Genomic DNA, 27568 nt, shown 5'->3' on the forward strand with positions numbered 1-27568 from the left:
TGAGTATTGTTACTATGTGGATATTATTTATTATTTGAACAATCTAAATCTCAAAAATAGAGCTGTCCTGGATATCGAAAATAAATAATGACAATAAGTAAATAGCAATTTATGATATCCCAAGGTAATCCTGATGTATGTTTTTTTAAAGTAGGAGGAAAAAACCTCAAATTAAAAGGGAACACTCCGTCGTTAGATCACTAACATAAGGGAGGACCCTTAGATCATCACGGGTAAAAAAAACCTCCTTCTTTTAATCTGGCAACTGCTCAATACTTAAAAATTTTTGACGAACTGCTCAGTGCTTATAAAGAATCATGCACTTATCTTTAAAGATAAATGCATGATTCTTTATAAGCACTGAGCAGTTTGTCAAAATTTTTAACTATTGAGCAGTTGCCAGATTAAAAGAAGGAGGTTTTTTTTACCCGTGATGATCTAAGGGTCCTCCCTTATGTTAGTGATCTAACGACGGAGTGTTCCCTTTTAATTTGAGGTTTTTTCCTCCTACTTTAAAAAAACATACATCAGGATTACCTTGGGATATCATAAATTGCTATTTAATTATTTATTATTTATCATTTCCTTCCACCACAGTGTCAATCTTGGCAGTCTCTCACTATGCACCACAAAGAAAGAAAGAAAGAAAGAAAGAAAGAAAGAAAGAAAGAAAGAAAGAAAGATCAACTTGAAAGTCAGCCTCTTATTATAAAATGTATTATATGCATATTCCAGATGTAAAATCTCAAACAATAGCTTTCTTTGTTAATTCCCGTTCTGCACAACCTTTTCAAGAAGGAACCTTTGCCCTGTCTGTTGCAGAGCTGGCTCATCACTGACATGCTTTTCATGAAGGATCTTCTATATTCTGTACAACATGGACTACATTCATAATGTCAGCAGCAAGGACACAAAATTTGTGTTGTTAAATCAGCATTTTGTATTGTAGCATACTCGTTACCCTTCTCCCTTGTACACACACACACTCCTTCCCTAGCAAGATTTGACCACTGACCTGCTCCCTGAAAATATGAGAAGGGGGCAGAGACTGGCTGGGAGAGTAAGAGGGAGGGAAGAGCAGGAGAGATGAATTGGGCTGAAGGTGAATAAAGGAGAAGAGAGAACAGCAGAGCTGGAGGCGATGTAAAAAGGTGGTGGTACAGACTGGACTAGGGAGGGAGAAGAAAGACCAGGTGTGCTCAGGAGATGGGAAAGATGTAATGAGAGATGATAGGAAACAGAGAAAGAGGCACACAGCGATGAGGCAAGAATAAAAGGAGAGAGAGAAAAATAAAACAATGTATAGATGAAAAACAAAAATACAGAAAGTTTGAAAAGGACAAGGAATGAAGAGACAGGTATAGAGGGAAGAGGCAAGACCCCCCCCCCCCCCTGCAAAAAAATTAAAATAAAAAAGAAGAAACAAAGTGATAGGGATAAATCATACCAACATTTTTTTTTTAAGTTTCAAATTTGGTCAGGATATTTTGCTGGTTCCCCCCCACCCCCTGTATAACACTTGCAGGCTGTCTTAATTTTTATTCAGAGTCAAGTCAGACTCATTGGCTGAGCAGAGTAGCCTAATGCTTGGAGCAGTGGGCTAAGATCCAGGGAAGTCAGTGGTTCAAATCCCACTGCAGCTCCTTGTGAATTGGACAAATCACTTAAGGCCCCATTTAGTAAGCTAAGTAGGCATCTACGCATGCTGACCGCGCACCAAATTGGACTTACTGCCCAGTTACTTTGTGGCCCTTGCGGTAATTTCAATCTTGGTGCGAGTCTGAAAAATAATTTTTATTTTCTAGCGCGCGTAATGGACGCACGCCAAGTGGCATTTGACGTGCGTGGGTCATTACCACCCAGATTCTTTACTGCTAGGTCTATGGCTGGCGCTAAGGTCTCAGACCCAAAATGGACACGCGGCAATTTTGATTTTGCCGAACATCCATATTCGGCAAAAAAAGAGGCCTTTTTTACAGGCGTGCTAAAAAATGGATCGTCACACACCCAAAACCCACGCCTACACTACCGTAAGCCATTTTTCAGTGGACCCCTTAATCCCCCATTACCTCAAATACAAACTTACCCCCCCCCCCCTCCACGTTTTACAAAGCTGCATGGCAATGCCAACACAGCCCATTACCACACTGGCAGCTGCTAGCACGACTTTATAAAAGGGGGGGGGGGGTTAGAATGTAAGCCATCTGGGGTCAGGGAAATAGCTATTGTAACCAATCTAACTCACCTTGAGCTACAACTGAAAAAAACGTGATCCAAAAGTCTGAAAAATTGTGCATGCTAAACCAGTGGCATAGCCAGACCTGAGATTTTGGGTGGGCCCAGAGCTAATATGGGTGGGCACGCACTGTCTATATAAGTATGAGCAGTGTCTCTTGGGATCCTACAAAATAATGCCTTAGAATTCACTTGATGATGGATTTCTAAGTAGTCTGCCCAACAGCTGCCCTGCATCAGTATAACCACATACATACTTAATGGAAAATTGATATTTTTAAATATAATTACATTATCCCACAATCTCTCCACTGCAAAATGCTATACACAAACTTGTGCAAAAACACACTCATATCTTTACTAAACCATAACAGCACTAATTCCAAGGACAGGATGAGCTACAACCTTATGCCTGAAAAGGCAGAACTGTAATTACACTAGGCTCTAAAACACCAATACACTACCTCGTGAAAAAAAGAAAAACAAAAAGGGCTGCGAATACTACATGCTAGCAGAATACTGCACCTTGATCACTTGAAAAACACATGACACAACAGACATGACACAAGGGACTAGAAATCAAAAAATATGAAGGCAAAATACTGAACTGGAAAGTTAACTCAAGAAGTCAGACTCAGCATGCAGCAATACCAGAAAAATTGAAACTTGCACATTTCCAAAAGATGACATATTCAAATTAATAAATTCTGAATAAAATACCTTTTTCTACCTTTGTTGTCTGATCTATTCGCTTTGGTCCCAGTGTCTTCTGTTTTACGCAGTGTCTTCTTTCTATTTGATATTTTTTCACTCACCATGTTCACCATACTCCTGTGTCCTTATGCGTCCTGTCTACCATCTGTAGCCCTGTCCCTATCCTTCCTCGAGTTTCAGTATCTGCCCTCAACGTGTTCCAAACCAGCCCTTAAACTCAGCAGTTTTCCCTCCATCCATATCCAGCATTTCTCCTCACTCCCCTCCATCCATGTGCATCTCCTTCCTTTGTCTTTCCTTACCTCCATCCTTGTCCAACATTTCTCCTCTCTTCCCTGCCCTCCACTCCATCCATGCCCAGCATTTCTCCTCTCTTCCATCCCCTCTATCCATGTGCACCTCCTTCCTGACTTCTCTCCCCTCCCTCCATCCATTCGTCCAGCAACTCTCCATTCTCCCCTGCCCTCTCCTCCAGCCATCCATCTCCAGCAAATTTCCTCTCTCCCCTTTCCGCTCCATCCATTCATGTCCAGCAATTTTCTTCTTTCCCCTGCCCTCCGCTCCATGTCCAGCAACTCTCCATTCTCCCCTGCCCTCTCCTCCAGCCATGCATCTCCAGCAAATTTCCACTCTCCCCTTTCCGCTCCATCCATTCATGTCCAGCAATTTTCTTCTTTCCCCTGCCCTCCGCTCCATGTCCAGCAACTCTCCATTCTCCCCTGCCCTCTCCTCCAGCCATCTATCTCCAGCAAATTTCCTCTCTCCCCTTTCCGCTCCATCCATTCATATCCAGCAATTTTCTTCTTTCCCCTGCCCTCCGCTCCATGTCCGGCAACTCTCCATTCTCCCCTGCCCTCTCCTCCAGCCATCCATCTCCAGCAAATTTCCTCTCCCCTTTTCCCTCCATCCATCCCTGTTGTCCAGCAATTCTCCTCTCTCCCCTGCCCATCCTGTTTCTGTCCATCCCCTTCCCCTTCTATCCAGCGTGTCCCCCCTCCCCCTTGACAGCATCTCCAAGGCAAGCCAACTTCCGTTCCAGTCTACTCCCGAAGTTGCAGCGACGAACGGGGCAGGCAGCGCTGCGGTAGTAAAAGCAGCAAGGAGACTGGTTCGACTCTCCGTCCTTCACTTCCCTCCCTCTGCGTCCCGCCTTCCTCTGACGTCATTTCCTTTCGGGCGGGACGCAGAGGGAGGGAAGTGAAGGACGGAGAGTCGAACCAGTCTCCTTGTTGCTTTTACTACCGCAGCGCTGCCTGCCCGTTCGTCGTTGCGACTTCGGGTAAAAGTCGCCGTTCCAGTCATCGTCGCTTGGGCGGGCCTGAGCCAAGATTGGGTGGGCCTGGGCCCACCCAGGCCCACCCGTAGCTACGCCCCTGTGCTAAACTGTAATAAATATGAGTAGCTTTAAGACCACAGAAAGCCAACTTCCCTCTGAGAATCCCAGATGTAGTTTCAGATCTTCCTGAAAGTTCTACGACTTCAACTCACAATTGCAGGTGAATACATTGGGAATAAGATCTCACATTAGACTAAGGGGTCCTTTTGCTAAGGTGCGCTGAAAATGGCCTGCGGTAGTGTAGGCGCGGGTTTTGGGTGTGCGCAGAATCACTTTTCAGAGCACCTGTAAAAAAAAGGTCTTTTAAAAAGTTTTTGCCAAAAATGGACATGCGGCAAAATCAAAATTGCCGCACGCCCATTTTGGGTCTGAGACCTTAACGCCAGTCATTGACCTAGCGGTAAAGTCTCGGGCGGTAATGACCTATACGTGCCAAATGCCACTTGGCGCGAGTCCGATATGCGTGGCAGAAAATAAAAATGATTTTTCGGCCACACCTATTGGACATGCGCCAAAAATGAAATTACCACAAGAGCCACTTGGTAGCCGTGCAGTAACTCCATTTTGGCGCACGTTGGGAACGCACAGACGCTTATGCGGCTTAGTAAAAGGGCCCCTAAGAGATTCCCAGCTCTAGTTTTAGATCTGTACTGTGTGAACGAGGGATCTACATGCTACCAGCCTTCTGCATGAATGTTTTATTTATTTATTTATTTTCTGCATTTATATCCCACATTTTCCCACCTCTTTGTAGGCTCAATGTGGCTTACAAATACCATAGTGGCGATCGCCATTTCCGGAATAAGAAATACAAAGTAATGTTCCAATTAGAGTATATAGAATGCACAGTAAATTAGAAGAAAATCGGTAATCAGTACATTTCAGGTGTTGAAATCAAGGGTAGTAAAAATCGTTCAATAATGACAATGTGATAAAGTAACCAAAATAAGAATAATTCAATGTTAACTAATTCTGGTACAGTTCTGATGTCATGCTTTCTTGTTTTTTTTTTAAAGAAGGGTCCTTTTGATAAGTCTCTCTGAACAGGTTAGTCTTTAATAGTTTCCGGAAGGCTGCCAGATCATGTGTTGTTTTTATGGCATTCGGCAGTGCATCCCAACGTTGCGTGCAGATGTAGGAGAAACTAGATGCATATATTGATTTAAACTTAAGTCCTCTGCAATTGGGACAACTCTGACACCCATTTGTGGGAACTCAACAAGCAGACTGTGGTGAGAAGAGGCTGAGAAGAAGAAGAGAAGAAACAGAGGCTGTGTCCAGCTATATGGGCAGAGGATCTGAGAGCAGGAACAGAGAAAGGCCTCTGTATTAAACATCAAAGTTGGGAAAAGGACTGCAGGAGCTGATTCCTCTCTCTTAAAAATGGCGATCCAGCCACTACTGCTGACTGCATGTTAATCCCGATTCTGCTCTGGAAGGGTGGGATGTAATAGGGTCAGATTTTGTCACTGCTTCAGATAGGACAGATTCCTTTAACCAGTCAGATAAATGCTTTAACGAATGGGAGCCATACAATATGTGTAAACTTTAACGCTCAGCACTCTACAGCCACATGCATTATGGACCTCAACAGCGACTCTTTTCACATGGACAAACTACCCATGACTCGCCTGCCTCCTCATTGATCCAAATACTTTTATTTAATGTGCTTATGTTCTTATTTCTTTTAATAATATTTTCAATTAAATCAGATTGTTTATAGATCCGCTGCCTACATGGACCATGTTTTGCTAGCCATTAAGCCTGAGCTTCGATAGGCTTGGATAGGAATGATGACACCTAATGAACATTTTAGGAGTGTGTTGAAAACTTGGTCTTTCAGAATTTTACTTGTTAGACTATAGTGCTTATTTTAGAATTTGAGATGTTCCAACCTGGATGTCTAAATTCAGATTTGAACGGCCTTTCTAAACTGCCTCTCCACATATTCTGGAGTGAATGTATTTGATACTGCCTATTATTTTCATTGTTAAATTTTTAACTGGAATGCACCTTGAGCTTTACAGGGTTAAACAGAATACAAATGTTGAAATTAAATTAAAGGAGTCAAACACAGCGAGGGCGACAAATGATTGAACAGCAGACAATGTCCGATATATTGTAGCTTTACTGCAATCATCCCAAACTCAACACGAGTCGTGTTGTGGCCAAAAAAGACCTACTTCAGGAGTCTTCTATCGGATGTGTGGAACTCTTGGATAGCCTCTACAAATTAAACACGATGTCTAATACCTTGCTGCTTAGACCTCATACAAAGATTGTGAGTACTAGAACTTTCCGCAATGTAAACTGGAAAAGAATGTCTAGCTTAAAACATATTAAATCAGTTTGCATGCATTATATTTTTAAGATGCATTAAACAACTGAATGTGCACTACAGACGGCACATCTCTAATCCCATGCCACCTCACCTTCCTTTGAGCCACTGCTGCCCGATGCTGCTGCTGCTCCTGCAGAGGTTCGGCCCACGGGGCTGGAGTGCTTGGCACCCCGGCCAGGAATTTTTAGCCCACTTGGTTTTAGCATGCTTGCGACTCTCTACACTTGGATGACTAACTGCCCCAGTCTGGGAAGTCAGCCTGTCAGGCCTCTGGATGACGTGCTGTTTCTTCCATCGTTGCTGACCTGCGAGAAAGAGAACAGGAGGAGTCAGGAGAAACTGGACACTGGACAACAAACAGAGCAGATCCGGACAAACAATACTAAAAAGGGTTTATTTCCCACTGCTATGGTTCTCAATCCAGTCCTCAGAATGCAACCAGCCAACTGAGTTTTCAGGCTATCCTATATTTGCAGGCACAGCCTCCATTCTATGCAAATCTGTCTCATGCAAGCTCACTGTAAATATTCTGAAAACCTGACTGGTTGACTGTGTCTCATGAACTGGATTGGGGACCACTGTCCCACTGTGCATAACATTTCCATAGGGCTCAGAACTGGCAAAAGGAGACCATCACGTTAAGTCCATGTCATTGTGAAACTGAAATTTAGATGCCTGATTTTCTGATTCCTGCAATGGTCCCCACAGGTCCATTTCTTCTACAGTTCATAAACCAGTTGTATGTGATGTTCATTAAGGGGCCCTTTTACTAAGTGAATCTCCATATATGAAAGGATGACCCCTGGTGGTACTACCATGAGACGTCTGTTAGGGGTCATCGGCACCATTTTGGATATGGGCACCACTGACCTAAGCAGCAGTGGAGGAAGGTCCCTGCCCCTTGGGACCATTCAACCATCAATGATGACTGTAAGTCCTGGGAGAAGGTCGGGGGTGGGGGAAGGGTAGGGCTCTAGCAAGGGGAGAGGTGTTAAGGTCCAAGAACCTTGGCGTTGATTGGGAGTCGAGATTAGCATGGGGGGGGTGGGGTTTAGGGAGTGTTGAGGTCTGTGTTAAGCGGTCTGCATGTGCCATGGGGTGCTGGGATTGTGTCAAGGGGGTGTGGGTACCATGTTGGGATGTGGGAGGTCAGGTCTGAGTCAGGGGGAGCAGGTGCTGCATTGGGTAGCTCAGATCTGCATCAAGGGATGCGGATGCCTAATGGTGGGGGGGAAGAGGGGAGTTTAGCACCTGGGCTCCCTTACATGCCCAGGCTGATAGCATGGAGGTCCCACACTATTGGCCCAAGCATGTAACGTAATGCCCCTGTGCTAATTGTGCCCTGTGCAGTAAATGCAGGACAGATGCAGGGCACGCTTCCTGCATTTACCACACCAATTTTGCAATTTCTGCATATTAATGTTTGCATTAAACATGCAGTCGGTGCAATTTAGTAAAAGGGCCCCTAAGTTACAGAATTTCTGATTTTGAATGAATAATGTTTGCACAAGCCCAGACATTACTTCACTGGCTTTGAATTACCATCAAATTGCAGAAGTGAGTGTCTCAATAGGATTATCCATCTCCCTTTTACTTCAAGTAAGAGAAGGGCAATTACATCTAACTAGTTAAACACCTCAAGGACATAAGCCACTGCGTCTTGCAGGGAACACTTTTGCTCTTTGCTTAATATTTCAGAGCCAGTCTAATTTCTTACGTGCACCCAGTCTTGGTAATGTCCAAGTGCATACAAGGCATTTGAGTTGTGATTTCCCCTAAAAATAAAAGTAGGCCAGTCTAGACAGCAGCTTTGCTACAGTGCTGTGCATTGCTGTAGGGAGGACCAGGTTTTGATTTCTACTAGATCAGGTCTTCTCTTCCCCAGACTAGACCAGCTGGAGCAGCGGATGCTACAGAGGCAACATTCACAATTCCTGGGGGTAAGGAAGGCATCCTAGTTATTAGATAACAGCGACATCTAGTGGCTGGAGTCAGTGCCCCTTAACGCAGATTTTCTGAGGTATCCCTGGTGCATGGGACCTGGTTGAAGGCACTACTGCAATGTTTGGGCTAGCAGAATTGTTTCTAGGCTTATATAACAGGTGAAAATCCTGGTTGCAAATGAAAGTTCATGGTGCCATAGCCCAACAGACACAGGTCCCAACTGAACTGGAAGCCCAGAGGAGAAGGAGGAAACTGCTTGGTCAATTATAGAGAAAGCAGGAACTACATCTCCATGCATGCAATGGGGCCAAATCAGGGCTGCTTCTGCTTCTCCAGCTTGACCTAGATGAGGTGGCATGGAAATCCTACATGAGCCTCACCAGAGTTGGAAGTGCCACTGTTTTTCATGTTGCAAAAGTAGAATTCAGGCAATCCCAGGGCCCTAGGCACACAAGCACATTGGCCCCCCCCCCCCCCCCCCCATCAGATCAAATGGGTTTTCCAGCTCCAAAAATGGAGACTGGCATGGTTCTAACTGCAGAGGAAAGCCAACAGAGGAGGCAGCAGCACAGAAGTGCTGCTCACTTACTCCACCTGCTGACTGGAGGACTATATACAAGGGGCATGGAAAATGGGCAGAACTCTGAAGGTTACAATGGCTCTGCCCCCCCCCCCCCCCCCCCCCCCGGAAGCCACTGAATTAGTATATCTGATATCTAAATACTTGGGCACTAGGCACATGCCTCATTTGCCTATGCTATAGTCTTGCCCTCAGTAACTCCTGTGAGGTATGTGATCTCTGTGGCTGCAGAAGATACCGTAGGTAAGGGAGACCTTGCTGTTTTCAAACCCTAATGCTTTGTGTTCTTTTAACAATTAACTTTTTGTGGGACATAAGAATTGTCCAGCTAAAAGCTACGCAGTCTGCAAGATGAATTAGGGAAAGTGATGATTTGTCTCTTAAATCTTAAATTAATCATATGCTATGACGGTGGTGTAAATCTCGGTGGGGGAGGGGAAGCCATTTTACTTTGTAAAATTTAATATACTGCCTTTCACATAAAAATGATATATCAAGTCAGTTTAGAAGAACATAAAATGACAAAAAAACTAAACTAAGACACCACAGGACACAAGAGGGAAGAGATGTAAAACAGCACAGCAATCTTTAACCAGTGAACAAAGAAAATGATAACAAACGGAAGCAAAGCAAGGATTAAAACAAGAAAACCACTCAGCTCCCAAGAGTGCTTCTCCCAGCAATGATCAACTAGTCCATTAACAATCAGAACATTGCCTAAACAACCACGCTTCGATTTTTTTTTTTTTTTTTTAAATCTGAAAACTGATTTCTTAGCCTCAGGTCTAACGGCAAAGAATTCCAGAGAGATGGCGCTACTGTGCTACAAGAGGCACTGCTTGAAGAATAATGCCAAGATATTAGGCAAAAAGGAACAACTCAAAAATTAGACTGTGACGATCGAAGTTGTCTAACTGGTTTTATAAGGAATTAACACTGAATGAGGGTACAACGGTCTGCCTAAAGTTATTGTCTGATGCGACAAAAGCAAAACGTTATACTTAATGCGAGCAGTAACACGTAGCAGATGCTGTTCTCTAAGCAATGGAGTCACACAGGGACCCTTTTACAGAGTGGCGGGCATACCACTTGCTCTTCTGGGACTACCGCTGGTCCAACGCGGCCGCTGGCGGTAGCCCCTCCCAGCACACGCCACTTCCAGGGGAAAAAGAACCCCCCCCCGGAAATGGCTTGCGTGGCGATAACCCGGCGGTAATCGGGCATCACCGTGCACTGCCTGGTTACCGTTGGGTTAGCGCGGGAGCCCTTATCGCCACCTCAATGGGTGGCGGTAAGGGCTCCCCGCCGCATGGTCACGCGGTAAGAGTTCTCTCACCACGTGACCATTTTTTTTGGGGGGGGGGCTGCAGAAAAAAGGGCCCTGGTGTGCGGGAAAAATGGCTCCCGCCAATACCGCAGGGCCCTTGTTCCCGCAGCTTAGTAAAGGACCCCACAATCTTTTACCTTAGCATTATATAATAGTCTTATAGGGCTAGATTCTATATATCACTCCTAAAAAATTGGCACCAAAAAAAAATATGCCTAGGCGTAGTCAATAAAGTACACCTAAATGTAGGTGCAGTTTATAGAAGATGCCTAGTGCCCATCCATGTGACTAAATGTAGTCGCGGGCAGTTATGGCAAGTAAAGCTTGGTGTAAATGCACACGCCTAAATTCAATTAGCCACAGACAGGGTTTATTCTATAACAGCGCACACAACCTGCCCATTCCATGCCAGGGGCATAGCTACGTGGGGCCACGGGGGCATGTGCCCCCGTATATTTGGCCCTGGCCCCCCCCCCCGCCGCCGCCGACCCTCTCGACCCCCCCTGCCAACCCTCCCCCACCACCATTGGGTACCTTTGCTGGCGGGGGTCCCCAACCCCTACCAACCAAAGTCCTCTTCTGCGGTGCGGCCGCGTTGCTGATCTAAAAGCAAGGCTTCTTTTCTGTGAGTCTGACGTCCTCCACGTACAATGTACAGGATGTCAGACTCACAGAAACAGAAGCCTTGCTTGCAGATCAGCAACGCGGCCGTGCCGGAGAAGAGAGCTTCGGATGGCAGGGGTCTCCAACCCCCGCCAGTAAAGGTACCCGACGGTGGGAAGGGGGGATCGAAAGGGTTGATGCTGGGGGGGGTCAAAGGTGGTGGCAGCAGCGGTGGCGGTGGCAGGGGGGGGGGGTCAAAAATGGCAGGGGGGTTGGCGGTGCCGGGGGGTAAAATGTGCCCCCTAACCTCGGGCACTGGACCCCCCTCCTGCCGAAGTCTGGCTACGCCCCTGTTCCATCCCATGGCCACACCCGTTTACCAATTATGCACCTTAGAATTTACAAGCAGTAAATTTACAGAATACACTTAAACAGTTGAGCGTGTAAATTCTAATTAATGCCAGTTAGTGACAATAATTGCTTGCTAATTGGCAATTATTGGCACTGATTGGCTTGTTAGTTAATTAAGTTGTGTGCGCAATTCCAGAATATGATGGGATTCACGCACACAAGTTAATTTGCACTATACAGAATCCGAGGGAAGTAAGTAAAACATTGTTAGTTAACAATATGGTTGGATTGCTGGCTTTTTGGTTTAATCCTGTATTAAACAATGAAATTGACTATGCTGTAGCCATAATAAACCTTCTTGGGCAGACTAGGTAGACCGCGCAGATCTTTATCTGCCATCATTAAGTAGGTTGCTATGAAAATTCTTTGAATATCAGTCACGTGCTGGATATTGCTCAGTATAATCAGTACAAACTGTGTTACTACCTACTCAGAAGTCAATTCCATTCCAGAGTCAATCATTTTATACTCAGGAGGTTACCAGGGCTGAATGGCTCCAGTCTAATTGCTGGGGGCACATTGATGCATTCAGCAGTGCTCTGTCCCGGAAAGCACATGGGAATCAGTTCAACATGAAGGATCACTGTGACTTCTAGGCTGAGAAGCAGATTAGGTATTTTCATTCCATTAGCAAGCACAGACTGGCCTATGATGGGTAGCAATGACTGACAAAACACCAAAAGAAACATCACTGTGATTGGGCAGAACATAAAGCCATAGTGTCTGTCACACATGAACTTTATTCTACCACTGCATCACTTTGTATTTGTTCTTACTGAAACTGGCGATCGCCTTTACGGTACCATGTAAGTCACATTGAGCCTGCAAATAAGTGGGAAAATGTGGGATACAAATGTAACAACAATATATAAGTGCCTGAAATTGTATGCAATGTGCAGGGAATAAAAATATTTTAGAGGAGAAGAAAGACCTCAGAAAGGTGACAAAGAGCAAGACTGCTGGAATTTCTCAAAGAGAGTCACCGTGCTTTCTTCAATCATTGGTCTTGACACCCACCTCCTCCATTTGTGTAAAAATGTGTTTTTCTGTTTTGTTTTTTTTACCTAAAAAGGTTTTTTTTTAATATAAGGGATATGCTCAATCCAGTGTGCATGTCTCTACAATTTTGGCATGCACAGTGGATTGAGCATATCCCTTATATTAAAAAAAACCTTTTTAGGTAAAAAACAAATAAAATAAAATAAAAACACATTTTTACACAAATGGAGGAGGTGGGTGTTAAGACCAATGATTGAAGAAAGCACGGTGACTCTCTTTGAGAAATTTCAACAGTCTTGCTGTTTGTCACCTTTCTGAGGTCTTTCTCCTCCTCTAAAATAATTTTATTCCCTGCACATTGCATACAATTTCAGTCACTTATATATCGTTGTATTTCACAAGTTAAAGTGAATCCCCCCCCCCCCCTTTTTGTGTTATTACCTGGATACAAATGTAACAAATAAATAAAAAAAAATTAAAAATTAAATAAATAAATAGTGGGTCAGACCAATGGTCCATCTAGCCCAGTATCCTGCTTCCAGCAGTGGCCAATCCAAGTCACAAGTACCTGGCAGAAACCCAATTAGTCCAGACCCAGCAATTATTTTGTTTCACTTTAATGTTAGTTATGTATGATCCCAATCAGCAAGGGCCGACCTCAGCAGTGACTCTTTGCATATGAGCATGCAAGCTCATAACGGGTCTGGATGTGTTTTAAGCAAGTTCTCTTGCAAACATTTAAGTAGTGATCTTTTAATTTGAGAAATCCAATTAGTAGCACCATTCCATGCTACCAGTCCCAGGGCAAGCAGTGGCTTCCCCCATGTCCATCTCAATAACAGACTATGGACTTTTCCTCCAGGAACTTGTCCAAACCTTTTTTAAGCCCAGATACGCTAACCACTGTTACCACATCCTCTAACCACCGTTACCACATCTTCCGGCAGTGAGTTCCAGAGCTTAACTATTCTTTGAATGAAAAATATCTCCTCCTGTTTGCTTTAAAAGTATTTCCATGCAATTTAATTGAGTGTCTCCTGGTCTTTGTACTTTTGGAATGAGTAAAAAATTGATTTACCTCCACCTGCTTCACACCACTCAGGATTTTGTAGACTTCAATTATATCCCCCCTCAGCTGTCTCTTTTCAAGGCTGATGAGCCCTAACCTCTTTAGCCTTTCCTCATATGAGAGGAGTTCCATCCACTTTATCATTTTGGTCACTCTTCTTTGAACCTTTTCTAATTCCACTTAGCGGCGTACCAAGGCCGGGGCGGTGGGGGCGGTCTGGCCCGGGTGCACACCGCTGGAGAGGTGCAGAGAGCAGCCGCGCACCTGTCAGCTCCGCTGGTTCCCTGCTCCCTCTGCCCCGGAACAGGTTACTTCCTGTTCTGGAGCAGAGGGAGCAGGGAGCCAGCGGAGCCAAGAGCCGCACAGCTGCTCCCAGCAGCTAAGAATGCACCCGGGGGGGGGGGGGGGGGGGGGGGGGGGGGGGGGGGGGGGGTGTCATGCTGCACCCGGGAGGGGGGTGCGCATCGGCGATCCGCCCCGGGTGGCAGCCGACCTAGGATCATCAATGATTCCACTATATCTTTTTTAAGATATGGTGACCAGAATTGAACACAATACTCAAGATCAAGTCTCTCCATGCCAACTTGGCAAAAATAAAACTAGCAAAAGTGAACTGGGCAGGCAGAAACGATCTCTTTGTCAGGGCCAGTACAAGAGTATCAGGTGCCCTAGGCCAAATTTTAGCCTTACACCCCACTCCACTTAGCTTTCATGTCCCATATCTGAATCCCTTCCAAAGACATCATGCTTTCAAATATTTTATTTTTATTTGCATGCTTTTAAATATTACTTAGATAAATTGGCTATTTGAAAATTGCCCAGCTTTCATGCAGGTGAAAGTGTGCATTTTTTTAAACAATTGCTAAGCTTCTCTCTATCAGAAAGATTCCACTAAGTCTCACTGTCAGAATGCAACAACACCATGAAACACTTATCTCGGATTCTATATATGTTGCCAAACTTTGGGTGCTCAAATTTAGATGTGGTTCTTTGACTTTGTGTGGCTGTCAGGATCTACTGATTTGCTCTGCCTACAGTTGCTCTAGGCAACTGCCTGATGTTGTCTAATGGTTGGCCGGCCTTACCCTATGTAAGGCCTGTCACGATTGTGACTGTATTCCACACCTACACTCACTTTGCCTCCGAGTGACCAGGCCCTATGGCTGCTGTGGACTGTCTTCTTCCTGTTTTCCAGACATGTTCCAGAGTTCATTCCAGTCCTGATATTCCAGCACTCCAGACTTGCCCTGGTGTTTCTGCTGTCAAGCCTCACCTGTGACCTCATCTGTAATTGCCTTTATTAAGCACCTGGGAACTTTCAGACTTGCCTTTGCAACAGAGGTCTTCAGATTAGTTTTCGTCTGTGAGTGCTTGTTGCAGTTCCAGCCCTGCTAGTTCTTGTCTTGTTGTCTTCAGTTTCAGTTCCCTTCCTGCTTGTGTCTGCCCTGTTTGTCTTCAGTTTCAGTTCCCTCCCTGCTTGTTGTGTCTGCTCTGGTTGTCTTTAGTTTCAGTTCCCATCCTGCTTGTGGCTGCCCTGTTTGCTTTCAGCTTTCATTCCTGCCTAGCCTGTTCCAGTATCTTGAATCCTGTTCCAGCCAAGCCAAGTCCGTTCCAGCATCTGGTTCCAACCAAGCCAAGTCCGTTCCAGCTTCCGGTTCCAACCAAGCCAAGTCCGTTCCAGCATCCGGTACCAGCCAAGCCAAGTCCGTTCCAGCTTCCAGTTCCAACCAAGCCAAGTCCATTCCAGCATCCGGTACCAGCCAAGCCAAGTCCGTTCCAGCATCTGGTTCCAGCCAAGCCAAGCCAAGTCCGTTCCTGCATCAACTTCAAGCCGAGCCAAGCCAAGTCCGTTCCAGCATCCAGTTCCAGCCAAGCCAAGTCCATTCCTGTGTCCAGGTCCAGCCAAGTCAAGTCCATTCCAGAATTCTGTCCAGCCAACCCTGTTTGAGAGTCCTGAATCTTGTACCAGCCTCTCTGTGTTTAGTCTCATTTCCTGTTGGGTGGCTTACCTGCTGCTGCCAGTCCCCGGCAGCGGCCCAAGGGCTCACTACTCTGGATCATTCCTCACAGTTGTGACAGATTGCAAAGGCCATGAGCTCGGCAGAACCATCCACTTTGCAGAGGCTTCAGGAGAACTCTCTTCAGCTTTCACATCATTATGACCTCATCCAAGGTTTGACCGCATGCATAGACCAGCGACAGAAATTTATGGAGGCATTCCAGGCCCGCTACCTGAACCCAGCAGTTTCTCAAGCTTCGGTTCCTCTGACTTTGGACCCAATACCGGCCATAGCTCCTGTAATGTCAGGTATCCATCTTAAGGCACCACCGAGATATGATGGTAATCCCAAAGACTGTAGAGGTTTTCTCAACCAGCGTCAAATAATTTTTGAGCTTTAGTCCCGAGACTTTCCTTCCGATAGAACCCGGGTAGCTTATATTATTTCTCTGCTGCCCGGTCAAACTTTAGCATGGGTCTCTCCTCTCTGGGAAAGGAATGACCTGGCGCTTCATGATCGCCACAGTTTTCTGGAACAGTTTAAACGAGTCTTTGAAGAGCCTGGAAAGGTTACATCTGCAGCTTCTGAGATTAAAGCAGGGAATGCAGACCCTGGGCGATTATGCCATTAGGTTCCGCACTCTGGCTTCTGAACTGGCTTGGAACAATGAGAGTCTGGTTGCGACCTTCTGGCAGGGGTGGCAACCCAAATTAAGGATGAGTTGGCCGGACGTGAGTTTCTGACCAGACTAGATGACCTGATTGGGCTCTGTAATATGATAGATATTTGATTTCAGGAGCATAGCTGAATATGGCGCTCCTCAGAAAAGATAGGCATTAAGAGACCAAGTTATCGGTATACGTCACAGGATCCTAGTCCTAGGGAGGCCTCTCCCCTGGAACCTGTAGAGCCCATGCAATTGGGTCATACTCCACTCTCGATGCAAGAGAAGCAGAGGCGTCAGACCCTCAACCTATGTCTATATTGCGGTGATACGGGACACTATGCAGGCAGGTGCCCAAATAAACCGGGGTCCTTGGATCAGGGTCTGACCACAGGCACCATAGTAGGCTTATCTTCTGGTTTACTTCGTACTCAATTTTTAATTCCAGCAGTGCTTGATCTAGGTCAAAGAAAGGAGCATACTAAAGTCTTTCTGGATTCTGGGGCTGATGGAAACTTTATAGACGAATCCTTAGTCCATCAATTTAACATTTCTACACAAGAGTTACCTAAGACCATTCCGCTCTTTTCAGTTTATGGGCGCATTCAAGGATATATAAGCACACAAGATTCCAGTGCACTTGTGTATTGGCGACCACAAGGAAGACATCACCCTATATGTCCTCCAGACATCATACTGGGTCTACCTTGGCTACACAGACACAATCCGACCCTAGACTGGGGAAAAGGTGAGTTCACGAACTAGAGCAATTCTTGCAGAGAACTTTATCTCGCCCCCACTGCTTGCAGTATGGTCGGCGAACAGCAGGACCTAGATTCTGACGCTTGGACTGATATTAGTGACTCACAGTCTCAGGACTCTGATGCCTCTGCGGTTGTTCTGGCCACCGCTTGTGTTTCACTCCAGACCAGACAGCTTCAGGTTGAAACCTGCACTACATCCAAGATTAAGCTTCCCTCCAACGGAGGTTCTAAGAAGACTCCTCAAAACTTATTATCTCATACCATGTCTGAAAAACAGGACCCGGGTTATAGGGTTCAGGACATTCCTGTTATCAGGGAGCTTATGGTCTCAAGGACAGGCCACGGCCGTCCGTGGCTTGTAGTACTGCTCTAGCGCTGTGTGCAAGATCCAGCTCTGTTGACAAAATCCAGCCTTGTCTTCCACCTATAGACTTGCTACCAACTTCCAGTTCTGGGGTTCCTGTTCATTCACCTAAACTCACCAGCAGGTTCCACCAAAGATATCCCTGGAAGCCCAAACCTCCTGTGGGGACCAGTTGTGACAAGGCCAGTGAATGTCTGCAGATACAAAGACTTTCAAGGTGTCTTCCTCTCAGTGGCATTCCTAGCCTGGCTGACACCCGGGGCGGATCGCCAATGCGCCCCCCCTGGGTGCAGCGCGGCCCCCCCGGCAAAACTACAACCTCCCCCGTGTGTAGCGCGGCACACCCCCCCTGGCGAAACTACACCCCCCCCGGGTGCAGCGCAACCCCCCCGGATGCATTTTTACCTGCTGGGGGGGGGGGTGCCGCGCGCCTGTTAGCTCCGAGTCCGCTCGTTCCCTCCCTGCTGCTCCCTCTGCCCCGGAACAGGAAGTAACCTGTTCCGCACAGAGGGAACAGCAGGGAGGGAACGAGCGGACTCGGCGCCAACAGGCGCGCAGTACCCCCCCAGCGGCGTGCACCCGGGGCGGACCACCCCCACCGCCCCCCCCCCTGGTATGCCACTGCTTCCTCTGTCAAGTTTTCTCACACAGGGTAAGACAGAAGGGTTTAGACAGTGAATTTGGATTTGGGCTTTAGATTTATTATAGAGTTTGTTTTTTTTTATTAAGTTGTGTTAAACAGCTAGTGAGGGTTCTACTGCACAACAAATGTTAGCAGAGATGCCAAGTTACCCAGTCCTAGGCTGGAAATTTTGGGACAGTCCTGGATTTCTGACCACCCTATCCTGGTGCATTATGGGAGCTGCAGCACTGATTTCAATGGGCAAGATCAGACACTACAAATCCCATACTGCTTTGGGATGCAAGTTCAAAACCAAGACTCGCCAAAAAGTCTCCAGCTTGGAACTGGGTAACTCGACATCTCTGTGTTAGTGCCGACATTTACCGTGCATTAAGGCATGCCATGTGGTAAAAATGCTGTGCTAACTTCTTAGCCTAGTGGTTAGTGCAGCAGACTTTGATCCTGGGGAACTGGGTTTGAGTCCCACTGCAGCTCCTTGTGACTCTGGGCAAGTCACTTAACCCTCCATTGCCCCAGCTATAACTAAGAACCTGTACAGAATGTGTAAACCACTTTGAATGTAGTTGCATAAACCACAGAAAGGCAGTATATCAAGTCCCATTTCCCCTTTCCCTTAATGTAGCAATTGGCATGTCTGGGGTGGAGCAGGGAGTGGTCTCTCCTGACAGCTAGTATGTGGGTTAATGCTGCATGCTAGCTGTCCCAACTGATAGCGTGGTTGTAATTACTGCCAGGTAACATGGAAGAAAAATAAATAAATAATGTCTAGAAGGCTAGACCTCGACAATCAAACCCCACCCCCTGACAACTTAGCTCTATCCCTGAAAGGCAAACTCTGCCCTCTTAGTCCTCAACCATGCTTTACCCCCTCCTGAACCCCACCAGGACTCGACTGGGGGTCCTTCAAAGCTTGGCTAGTGGTGCTGGGCAGCAGTGGACCTCTACACTGCCTCCTGGATGAGCACCATGTCTTAAAATTGCTCCCTGGCAGAACTAGGGAGACTATCGCTTAGGGGCAGATGCGCCATTTTGAAGGACAGTGCTGACTTGGGTGGCAGCAGAGAGAGACTGCTGCCACCCAGCACCATGGCCAGGCTTTGGATGACCCCTAGGAGAGTCCTGTTGAGGGTTGGTGGGGTGGAGGAGGGTGAGGACCAGGGGTAGAGATTGCCTTTTGGGGACAGGGCTGAGTTGTCGGGGGGAGGGGGGAGAGGTTTGATTGTCGGGGTATGAGTCTGGAGAGAGAGACTGATGTGAGGGGGAATTGGACATGTGATGGTGGAGTGGAAGGAGATCAAATACGAAGGTGATTGTTGCTGACACAGTGGGGGATGTTGTGGAGGTGCACTGCTATGGGAATGGCCTTCCAGACATTATTTTAATGCTGTTTGAAAACTGACAACCTTCCATGCCAGTAAAAGAATGGGCTGATGAGTCTTTGATTTTGTGTGGCTGTCAGGACCTGTTGTTTGCTTTGATAGCAGCTGCTTTTACCACCTACAGAAGCTGTGCCCCCCCCCCCCCCCCCCCCGGCAACTACCTAGCCTGCCAGATCATTCAGCTGGCCCTGAATGAAGGGTAAAGTAACTTTCTGAAGGTCACAAGAAGTGCCAATTGGAAGAAATGGGATTATCTGTACAGAAGGCGACACGTAAATAGATTGTCCCTTTAAAAAGAGTTTTGCGTGTCGACTAATAATTTGTATGATGTGAAAGCTCTTCTCGTGTTGCTATACAACACGAGTCTTCCTCATGATGCTCTTAGTGGTTCCAAATAAGTCCTCAAGGCTCCCAAATCAGTTTGACTATGAGGATAATGTAATTCAGGGACAGTGGTTGGAGGAGACAAACAAATCAAGCTCTGGTCCTACCCCCATGCTGTCGAGCTGATGTTGGGCAAAACAGCGGAAGGACCATAGCCCTAGTGGCCAACCCCATTCCTCTGCTGTTGACATAATCACAATGATTACACATGAGATAACATTTGCACTTGGAGTTGTTACCTTAGATAGGTCAACCCAAAGATGCTGTTCCAGGCCTGCTTTTAGCCCTATTGCATGCATTAAAGAAAGGAATGGATGAACATGTTATATATTAGCTACCGTTTGTCTACTGAATCATAAGTACATAAGTACATAAGTAGTGCCATACTGGGAAAGACCAAAGGTCCATCTAGCCCAGCATCCTGTCACCGACAGTGGCCAATCCAGGTCAAGGGCACCTGGCACGCTCCCCAAACGTAAAAACATTCCAGACAAGTTGTACCTAAAAATGAGGAATTTTTCCAGTCCATTTAATAGCGGTCTATGGACTTGTCCTTTAGGAATCTATCTAACCCCTTTTTAAACTCCGTCAAGCTAACCGCCCGTACCACGTTCTCCGGCAATGAATTCCAGAGTCTAATTACACGTTGGGTGAAGAAAAATTTTCTCCGATTCGTTTTAAATTTACCACACTGTAGCTTCAACTCATGCCCTCTAGTCCTAGTATTTTTGGATAGCGTGAACAGTCGCTTCACATCCACCCGATCCATTCCACTCATTATTTTATACACTTCTATCATATCTCCCCTCAGCCGTCTCTTCTCCAAGCTGAAAAGCCCTAGCCTTCTCAGCCTCTCTTCATAGGAAAGTCGTCCCATCCCCACTATCATTTTCGTCGCCCTTCGCTGTACCTTTTCCAATTCTACTATATCTTTTTTGAGATACGGAGACCAGTACTGAACACAATACTCCAGGTGCGGTCGCACCATGGAGCGATACAACGGCATTATAACATCCGCACACCTGGACTCCATACCCTTCTTAATAACACCCAACATTCTATTCGCTTTCCTAGCCGCAGCAGCACACTGAGCAGAAGGTTTCAGCGTATCATCGACGACGACACCCAGATCCCTTTCTTGATCCGTAACTCCTAACGCGGAACCTTGCAAGACGTAGCTATAATTCGGGTTCCTCTTACCCACATGCATCACTTTGCACTTGTCAACATTGAACTTCATCTGCCACTTGCACGCCCATTCTCCCAGTCTCGCAAGGTCCTCCTGTAATCGTTCACATTCCTCCTGCGACTTGACGACCCTGAATAATTTTGTGTCATCGGCGAATTTAATTACCTCACTAGTTATTCCCATCTCTAGGTCATTTATAAATACATTAAAAAGCAACGGACCCAGCACAGACCCCTGCGGGACCCCACTAACTACCCTCCTCCACTGAGAATACTGGCCACGCAATCCTACTCTCTGCTTCCTATCTTTCAACCAGTTCTTAATCCATAATAATACCCTACCTCCGATTCCATGACTCTGCAATTTCTTCAGGAGTCTTTCGTGCGGCACTTTGTCAAACGCCTTCTGAAAATCCAGATATACAATATCAACCGGCTCCCCATTGTCCACATGTTTGCTTACCCCCTCAAAAAAATGCATTAGATTGGTGAGGCAAGACTTCCCTTCACTAAATCAAGGTATATGATAATTGTTCCCGTCCCAGAATTGTGGATGGGTTGGATATATGTTTTTTAAATAAGAAAAAAAGGAAATGGAATTGTAGTTCAGTGACTCTGGGACTGCATCTCTTTGTATGCAACAGGGCAAAAGCAAGCATGGATCAGCATGGTTGGGCTGACAGGGGATAGAACAGCCCTACTTAGTGATCAGCCTGACCACTAGACCTGAGCTGACAGCCTTATACTTACACAGCAAAAGCACTGCAGGAAAACATCCTTCGCCTTCTCTCCTGGCTTTCTGAATACAAATGTTTCCAAGAATAAATAAGCTTTACCCTCAGCATGGGAAGTTAGAGTCCACAGGGAACACTGAAAAACCACAATCTAAAAATACTATAGTTTAAGATTAGCTGCTGTAGAAGGGGTTGGAAAGCTCAATGATCCGGTTACAGAGGAAGGATGTAACACTTTATTTCTGTATGACCTCCTGGGTGGTAGCTAGGCTCAAACCAGATTAGCACGAGTGCTATGCAGACCTCACATTAGAACACGTCCATAGTAGGGTGTCACAAGCCCAAGGTCTATCACAGGTAAAGTTGCCACCTCACCAAAGGTCAACGCTAATTTTATCCCGGTTTTGCCTATTACATACATCTATTCGTAGTTTTGATTTTCTCAAGACAACCAATGAGAAAAATCTAAATTACAAGTTCATGCATGCAGTACAGGACTAGGGCCCAGATGCACTAAACTTTAACGACCCTTTAACGAAGAATTTTCAAACCATGGCATGCATTAAAGGCCATTTTCTGACGACGGTAGCAGAAAACAAAAACGGAATGCAGATGAGCAAATTGTGTAGAAACCCTATTAAAACGAGATGCATCAAAGTTTTCCGACTACCCTAACGCTGGAAAACTGCCAGAAAGCTAATGACAGGTCTGTACCTGTCGTTAGGGCTGTCTGACTAAAAACTTTAATGTAAAAAAACAAAAAAAAAGCGAGGGGGTGAAAACGCGCGTCAGGGGCGTCTTTTATTGACGCCCAAGGTCGCTGCTGCTCCCCGCTCCCCCTGCATCAATATAAAAGTGAAAAAAAAGGTTCAGGAGGGGGCAAAGGCGCTTGTCAAGAACGTCCTTTATGGACGGCCTTGCCCCCCCCTGCCCGTCCGTGGTCACCGCTGCTCCCCGCTTCCTCCCCCAGCATTGGTGCCACAATGCTGTTATAGAATTGATGCTCAGTGTGTGTTACTGAGATGCTAAGTTATAGAATTGCCCCTTAAGAGGGAATTCTTTAAATGGTACCCAAAGTTAGATGGTGATGGTCCAGGAAAGGAGGAGAAAACCAAGGGTTTACACAAAATTTTTATTGACAAATTACTCTACTCGGCCGAGTTTCAGCGATAGTCTTCATCAGGAGTCAACACAGTCTTCAATGTGAACTCAGTGGGACACAAGTCCATACATAATCTTCTTTAGAGTTGGAGCGATCCTCCAGAGGTGCTGCTACATGGAGTTCACATTGAAGACTGGGTTGACCCCTGATGAAGACTGTCACTGAAACTCAGGCGAGTAGGTCATTCTTCAACAAAAACTTTGTGTGAACTCTTAGTTTTCGCCTCTTTTCTTGGACCGCCAATGCTTTTTCTTGGATCTTTGGTTGACCTTGTCGAGGTTCTCTCCTTTTTCTTGCCCATAGTTAGGCACCAGGAAGATCCGTGCTAAACTAGTATTCTGCAAAGGGCGCTCTACCCAGAAAATCCTCTATAGAATACTATCTTAGCGTGGATCTTGCGCCTAACCTTGGACATGGAATTTACGTCTGCTAGCGCACAACGAATGACATCTGGGTGCGTAAATGATACTATTCTATAACATCATGCCTAATTTCTGGGAACGCCCCTGACCTGTCCATACCCCTCTCGTGACCATGCCTCCTTTTGAGTTCTGCGCTATAAAATTTAGGTGCGCATTATATAGAATAGGTTGCAGGGCAGATCCATGTGTAAGCCCAGATGGCAGCCAATTAATACCAATTATTAAGTACATAAGTATTGCCATACTGGGACAGATCAAAGGGGGTCCATCAAGCCCAGCATCCTGTTTCCAGCAGTGGCCAATACAGGTCACAAGTACCTGGCAAGATCCCAAAAAAGTACAATACATTTAATGCTGCTTATCCTAGAAATAAGCAGTGGACTTTCCCCAAGTCCATTTTAATAATGGTCTATGGACTTTTCCTTTAGGAAGCCAGCCAAACCTTTTTTAAAGCCCACTAAGCTAACTGCTTTTACCACATTCTCTGGCAACGAATTCTAGGGTTTAATTACACGTTCAGTGAAGAAAACTTTTGTCCAATTCCTTTTAAATTTACTACTTTGTAGCTTCATCGCATGCCCCTTAGTCCTAGTATTTTTGGAAAGAGTAAACAAGTGATTCATGTCTACCTGTTCCTCTTCACTCATTATTTTATAGACCTCTATCATATCTCCCCTCAGCCATCATTTCTCCAAGCTGAAGAGCTCCAGCAGCTTCAGCCTTTCCTCATAGGGAAATCTTCCTATCCCCTTTATCATTTTCGTTGCCGTTCTCTATACCTTTTCTAATCCCACTATATCTTTTTTGAGATGCAGCGACCAGAATTGAAAATAATTTGAGATGCAGTCGTACCGTGGAGCGATACAAAGGCATTATAACGTGCTATTGATTATTAAAAGCTCATTAACTAGGTCACGTGATGCTGTGAGCAGCAACGGATGCATCTCAGATCGCTGCGAGAACCAGCGCCCCTCTCAACAACTTTTCACACTGATGAAAAAATCTTTTTGAACAACAAACTCGCTCCGCAGACCGAGGAGTCTATGGACAAATATCTGAGCGCACCAGCGTCGCAAATATTGGCCAAACCACCATGCTGAGGGCACGACCGGACTAAGCAGGGAGAGGACAAGATGGTGCCCACTTCCCCACATAGGCGGTAGTGAAATCCTTAGACTCTCGATTTGCACAATTATCGGAACAGATAGCAGGCATTGCACAAAGCACCTCAGAACTAACTCGCTGAACTGGGGAGCTGGAATGCAGGGTCTCAGACATGGAAGATTTGTTACAAACGCAAAGCGAAAAGTTAGAACAATTAGAGGCTCTGACCCGCACCCAGCAGGACAAGTTGGAAGATTTAGAAAACAGAGCACGACGAGAGAACCTAAGATTTGTGGGCTTCCCTGAATCTATCCCAGAGTCTTTTTTGTCTACCATGCTGGAGACTTGGCTGCTTGCACGTTTCCCCACAGTGAATGCCCAGGGGATAGTTCACTTGGATAGAGTCCACAGAGTGGGCCTCTTGAGACTCAACGCAGACAAACCAAGAGTGGTGATTGCAAAATTCCACCGATACTCTTAGAAAAACCAAATACTACAGTTATACAAAAGTAAAACAGAAGACGCACAATTTGAGGGGCAAGCAATCAGAATTTTTCAAGATTATTTGCCGATGCTCACCACCAAGCGAAGGGCCTTTTCTACAATATGTACACAGCGGTGGAGAAGAGGCTCCGCTTTTCACTACAATATCCTGCAACGTTGAAGATCCAGCACAACAATCGGTGGCTATCCTTTTTCAAATCGAAGGAAGCAACAGCTTGGCTACAACTTTGGAAACGACATGAATCAGTGTCTAAATAGAGTAGGGAGTTAATTGAAGTTGTTCATACAGGTTGGAAAATAATACTAATATTATTTACTATCGGTTTCAATGTAAACTAAAGATAATCGTTTTACTAAGAGGGGGTTGGGTTCCTCCGCTCTTTGGCATCTTTACATCCCCTAGACCTATCCCTCATTGAGAGAGACAGTTCTTGAATGTTAATTCAAGGGGCTAAGGGGGTTCAAAAGGGGGCCATGGGGGTAGGGGGATATGGGGCGTGGGTGGGGAAAGGGAGGGAACATTAGGAGGGAGGGGCTTCAGGACCAAAAGACAGGGGAGTGGCCTTGCAGGACATTCATTTTCATGATTCAACTATTAAGGACATTAGTAGGAGAAAAAAAGGTGTGGGGGAGGGGAGGGGGCTGGGCTCCTGGGGAGAACGACATGATAGCAGTGGGAACAGTTGGCTTTTTCCCAGAATACAGCTTGGGTGAATAAATCAACCATTCGCCTAATTTCTTGGAACGTTTCTGGTATATCATCGCCAGTAAAGCCTCCATTGCCTGCATTCAGGAAACTAAATTATCAGACCCAGAACATGAGAAATTAAAGCAGCAATGGGTGTGGGAGTGTTTTTACACCTCTTCTGGCATCAGAAGAAATGGAGTGGCGATTCTGATTTTAAAAAAAAGGCCTCCCATGTCACCCTAGGCTCATGTACAAAGACGCAGAAGGGAGGGTGGTCCAGCTCCATATGAATATGTTTGGGAAAAGCTTTTACCTATGCGCAGTGTATGGTCCAAATACCTACTCGCCCCAATTTTCCCAAACTTTAATTTCCTTGGGACTTCAGTACTCGGACGCACCCTGGGTATGGGCGGGAGATTTTAACCAGGCCCTAGATCCAGAGTTGGATCATTCAAAAGATAGAACCAGAACGAGGTGGGGGGGGGGGGGGGGGGGAGACAGAGGCTTGCCTTTTATGTGTAAATCTTTACAACTAGTGGACCCCTGGTGTCTTTTACACCCAACCACAAAAGACTATACTCATTAATCTAAGGTCCATCAGTCTTGGTCCCGAATAGATTATATTCTAGTGGCACAGGACTGTTTTTTCAGAGTTTCACAAGCGGAGATAGGCCCACTAGAAGTCTCAGACCACTCGTTAATTTGGCAAGATTTAACATTTGACATACTGGGAGAATCGGGCTATTTCTGGCGATTTCTCGTTTTCCTGTTTCGGGACCCGTCTTTCTCTACTTATATCAAAGAAGAGTGGGAGCGTTATGTAGACACTAATGCAGAATCCTGTGACTCCCCCACTATATTTTGGGAAGGCTCGAAAGCTGTTCTGAGAAAGGGGATCATAGCCTACATGAGTGCCAGGTCTAAGAAACTCTCAGTGGTTATAATTCACCTAGAACGAGAACTTTGGCTAGCAAAAAAAAAATACCTATCACAGCCAAACCAATATAATCATGACTCTATGTCAGCGGCCGCTGTGGCATTAAACTCATTAATACACGAGCAAACAAAGAAACACCTTTTGGTGAGACGCTTGCAATTCCAACGGTTCAGGAACAAATCAGGGAGGATGCTGGCCTAGATGACCCGAGCTCCGAGTCAATGAATGTTGATTCCATCGATTATGTCACCAGCAGGGAATAGGATACATAGACCAGACGGGATAATGCAGGCATTCTACTCGTATTTTTCCAAAATGTTTACTGGGGAGGATGGGACAGACGGTATGCCGGCTTTGGACTACTTGGAAGACGCGGGTCTCCCCCGTCTATCCCTGGCTATTCAGAATCAGCTCTCGTTACCATTGCAGGCCCAGGAAATACAGCAAGTCCTTAAATCCTTCCCTATAGGCTCGGCTCAAGGACCAGATGGCTTCCAGGCCGAATATTATAAATTGTTGCCCTCCCAGTTTTGTGGTCCACTCATTGAATACTATGACGCGGTAGTGCAAAGAGGGTTGTTTTCACCCCAGGAAAACGAGGCACTAATTACATTGATCCCTAAACCGGGTAAACCATGAGATCGGGTTGAGTCTTATAGACCTATCTCCCTGATCAATGTAGATCTAAAGATTTTGGCTCGAATGCTGGCGGACCGTTTGGTGCCCCACATCCCGACCTTAGTAGGGGACCACCAGGTGGGTTTGTGCAGGGCAGACACTCGGTAATTAATGTTTGCAAGGTTCTGCTCTCGATAGCCCAGTGCCGCTCTTCAAAAACACAGTTATTATTGGTTAGTCTAGGCGCAGAAAAGGCATTCGACAAGGTGCGGTGGGACTATTTGTTCCAAGTCTTATCTTATGGGGGCATGGGGGGTTAGTTCCTTCAAGCCATCGAAGCTTTATATAAGGGACTGACTGAAAGATTGTTGGTAAATATAATTAAATCCCCTCCCTTGGAAGTTCAGGCAGGTAAGAGGCAGGGTTGCCCTCTTTCCCCCTTGCTATTTCATGT

General features: G+C 45.9%; 1 protein-coding gene across 1 annotated transcript in view; it reads right to left on the reverse strand.

The window, feature by feature from the left end:
- The window catches only part of CLIP2 (CAP-Gly domain containing linker protein 2), a 198584-nt gene that overhangs the window by 140939 nt on the left and 30077 nt on the right, over positions 1-27568 (reverse strand). Inside the window, 1 exon segment of the mRNA XM_030185837.1 lies at positions 6718-6931. Coding sequence (XP_030041697.1) covers positions 6718-6832 — 115 coding nt within the window. The 5' untranslated portion in view covers positions 6833-6931.

This window comes from Microcaecilia unicolor, chromosome 13 (assembly GCF_901765095.1).
Source record: "Microcaecilia unicolor chromosome 13, aMicUni1.1, whole genome shotgun sequence".
NCBI lineage: Eukaryota > Metazoa > Chordata > Amphibia > Gymnophiona > Siphonopidae > Microcaecilia > Microcaecilia unicolor.